The 3,953-nt window shown below is 44.2% G+C and overlaps 1 protein-coding gene across 1 annotated transcript; it reads right to left on the minus strand.

Annotated features, from left to right (window-relative positions):
• Positions 1-307: 307 nt before the first annotated feature.
• LOC112996075 (olfactory receptor 6E1-like) lies at positions 308-1,270 on the minus strand. The gene has a single exon (XM_064504529.1). It carries the CDS (start codon positions 1,166-1,168, stop codon positions 308-310), a length of 861 nt encoding a protein of 286 aa, XP_064360599.1. The 5' UTR covers positions 1,169-1,270.
• Between the last annotated feature and the right edge of the window lie 2,683 nt (positions 1,271-3,953).

The following is a 3,953-nucleotide window of genomic DNA, read 5'->3' on the forward strand; positions in this document are numbered from 1 at the left end:
TTTGAGCTTTTCTCAACAGCCCTTGGACATTGTGCCCAGAGTTTTCAGCTAAATTTCCTGAGATGACTTATGAAACTTCCTTGTGTCAGCATGCACTGGCAGTCTATGTCCCAGTCCTAAGAAGTGTGTGTGTTCAACATTTTATTAATATTCTTTAGATTTTGTTTATAACAACCCCCTCTAACCAAGACTCACAATTCACATTCCTTCCTTTCAACACTACAGTCCAACGAGAACATAAATGCCCTGAGGCACCTGGATTTAGTAGCTACATATATATGTGTGTGATATAATATATGGTACATAGTTAGAATTGCTGTCCCGAGAAGCACCATAGCTGGGGAAAAAGCCGAACCTTCGCACGGCCAAGGACTTCCTTCAGGGCCAGTTTCACAGCCTTGTTTCTGAGACTGTAGATGAAGGGGTTTAAGAATGGGTACAGGACAGTGTTCAGCAAAGCTACAACTCTGTTGGTCTCCAAGGAAACATCTTCTGAGGGCCGTGCATAGAGAACAATGCAGCTTCCATATACAATGGCTAAGCTGGTGAGATGGGAAGAACACGTAGCAAAAGCTTTCTTCCTCCCAGACACTGCTGGCATGTGCAGAATACAGCGGAAGATGCACATGTAGGACACCGTGATTAGACATAAGGAACCCAGCACTACAAACGATATCAAAATAGAGTCTGCTTTCCAAAGCAGGCTGGTGTCAGAGCAGGACAGCTTGAATAAGGGGGAGTTGTCACAAAAAAAGTGGTGGATCTTGTTGGGACTACAGAAAGTCAGCTGTGAGAGCAGGACCAGGTGGTAACTCGCGAGTGTGAAGCCTACGACCCATGCAGCAACAACCAGGTGGGTGCAGAGCTGCTGCTTCATGATGGCAGCATAATGCAAAGGCTGGCAGATGGCAACGTAGCGGTCAAAGGACATGACAACAAGCAGAGCAAACTCTGTAAAACCCAGGGCAACATAGAAATAGGATTGGGCAAAGCAGCTGCTTAAGGAGATTGTTCTCCTACCAGAGCTCAAAATCGCCAGCAATGTGATGGTTGTGGAGGATGTAAACCAGATTTCCAGGAATGCCAGACTGCTGATGAAAAAGTACATAGGGGTTTGCAGGCGCTGATCCACATGCACGAGGAAAATGATTGTTGTGTTCCCCATCATTGTTGTCAGGTATATGAGTAGAAGGAGCAGGGAGAGAAACAGCTGTAGTCTTTGATCAAGCCCTGAGAAACCCTCTAGAATGAACTCAGCAACTGCAGTTTCATTTCCTGCTCCCTTGCCCAATTTCAGTACATCCTGCTGAGGCTGGAGCATGAAGAAGTGAGTGTGAGAATTACACAGTCTGGGCGGGAGGGTATGTCCTTCCTTCTTGGCTCCCTTCCTTGCTTCCTATGTTAACACAGACAGAAATATCCCTCTCAACTCTTCAGGGCACCTTGATTTCTGTTTCGCACTTCAGCTAGAGTCCTCAGAGATTTTTCTCTCTCCTTTCTGCCTTTTCCAATCACTCACAAAGGATTCTTTCTCAAGAGCACAGTATTTTAAAGTGATTGCGAGCTATTTCATGCCATGCCTGGGAAATTCCCAGTTCACTTTGGCCTAATTCAAACATCCATCACATCTGTGTTTCAAAAGCCAAACTAATCTTCCAGCAAAAATACTTACTGTTATCTACAGATGCCAGGTCATCCACCTAGATAAGTATTTTGAAAGTTATTCCTTCTGCTTTTCAGTACTTGCCTTTTTTGACTTGGAACATCTGTAAGGCTGTTGATTTCAAACAAGTTAATATCGAGTCTCTCTCTTGTAATCTCCTGCTTTCTTCCACATCTTCTTCCTCTCTCTTTCTCCAGAAACACTGAGGAAGCATTGTTATTAAATGTCCTGACCTAAATGTCTTGCTTTCCCTTTAGGGGAAGGGGAAAAATCTTAGCATCTTAAAGAACTTCTCTCCTTTTGATTATTTGCAATAGGAAGCATCTGGAATGACAACAGCAGCAAATAATACTAAGTAGGCTTATATTTTAGATGCCTTAAAGTTAGGCACTTCAGTTTGAGCAAGTTAGCTTACTTTCATCTTGTCAGTGCAGCGAGAGAGAAGAGTGTCTGGAAGAGACTGGTAACACGTCTTTCAGCTGCCGACTCTACTCCGGGAGGACCCAGCCTCTAGAGCTCTCCCTCTGTCTCTGTGGACTACATAGGGAGCCAAGGGAAAACGAGTACAGACACCAGCTGCTCACAGACATTTCTAATGACATCGATGAAACTCACTAGTTCAGTCTCAGACCTCTTAATTTATTTAGGAGCTAATTTCTTTTCCAAACCAAAGAACATGTCTGTTAAAGGAGGTCTCTGACCCTAGGTTTCCCGAGGCAGAGTCTCAGACACGAAGTGTCACAAACTCATTTACTCTAAGTGGTACAGCAGCAAATGACAGCTTGAGCTGGGTGCCTCCACAGAGGGACCCTGAACAAAGAAATCCCTGGGCAGTTGTAACTTTACAGTCTAAGTTCTCCACCCCTCACATGGTGCTTCAGACCAATAGTAATAGTCAGGTCTGGGGTCTTCCCGTTCCTTATTGCATCCCGTCATTGTCTTTCAAGGTCCGGAGGAGGTAATTCCAGACCACAGCAATTAACGCTGCCCCAGCAGTGAGAGGAGGCTTTGTTTCTCAAGGTCCTAACGCCCTGCACAGGCCTTATTTCAAAGTCTTGTCATCCTCCCTTTCGGCGTGTGAGACACAGGAATACAGACTGCTTGCAAAGTCCTTATTTTTCCAGCTGGAACCAGCTCTGGGGCCCTCTTTTACCGAACCAGGTGAAAGTTCCGCACGTTATCTGAGTGCAGCCTAAGGCTTCAGCAAATTCAGCTACTCATGCTAAGTAAGTTTTCTATAAGTTGTGCTAAGCGGCTAACTCTGGACAGCCCCAGTCCAATATTCTTTAACAGCAGCCATTACTTGAACAGGGTCTTTTTGAGGAGACCGCAGTAAGTGATCCCTATGTATGTGGGCATCAGCTATGATATGGGGCTGCAATCTTCATTCTAAGAACCTATTCCGATTTTCTAGCTGTGTACATCTTCTTTTATACAGCATGTTATCTTTTGTAACTGTTTCTTTCTCTCTTTCTAGCATGTTATTCTTACATATTTTCTTCTAACTTTTTCACTACTGCTCACAAGCAACTTCCTAACAACCAGCAAAGACTTGCTTTTGCCTTTCCTTTTCTCAATTTTTTAGAACTTTTCCATTTTTCGGATTCATCCCAAATATCACTGGGAACAGTACAATTTTGTTCTACCCATGTAACATCCCAGATAGGATTTTTCCATCCCTCTTTTTCAAACCTATCGGCTGGTACTTTCCAGCCTTTATTACTGTTAAAGAATAGCAAACTGGAAGTGTCTAGAGGTAGCCACTTAGCAAAGCTTATTTAAAACTTGCTTAGCATGAGGAGCTAAATTTGCTGAAGCCTTAGGCTGCACTTAGATAAAAGAATGAACTTTTACTTAGTGCAGTAAGAAAAGGGCCTCAGAGCTGGTTCCAGCTGGGAAGAGAAGGGAGTTACAAGCAGTCTGCACTCCTGCGTCTCACACTCCGAAAGGGAGGGTGTCAAGGCTCTGAAATAAGACCAGTGCAGGGCATTAGGACCTTGAGGGACAAAGCCTTAGCTCACTGCTGGGGCAGTGATAACTGTTAGGATTTAGAATCTCCTCCTCCTCCGGACCTTGAGACACAACAGTAAGACCTCACAAAAACAGAGGTACAACCATCATCAGAGACCGCAAAAAAACCAAAAATAAGGAGAAAAACAGCTTAGCTCAGAATGACGATGAGACCCAATGAGGAGCAGGAGACCCCAGACCTAAAAATTACTATTGGTCTAACTACCGCATGAGGGGTGGGAAATGTAAGTTGAAAAAACTGTAATTGCCCAGGATTTGT

The sequence above is a fragment of the Dromaius novaehollandiae genome, unplaced genomic scaffold, assembly GCF_036370855.1.
Source record: "Dromaius novaehollandiae isolate bDroNov1 unplaced genomic scaffold, bDroNov1.hap1 HAP1_SCAFFOLD_40, whole genome shotgun sequence".
NCBI classification, from domain to species: Eukaryota; Metazoa; Chordata; class Aves; order Casuariiformes; family Dromaiidae; genus Dromaius; species Dromaius novaehollandiae.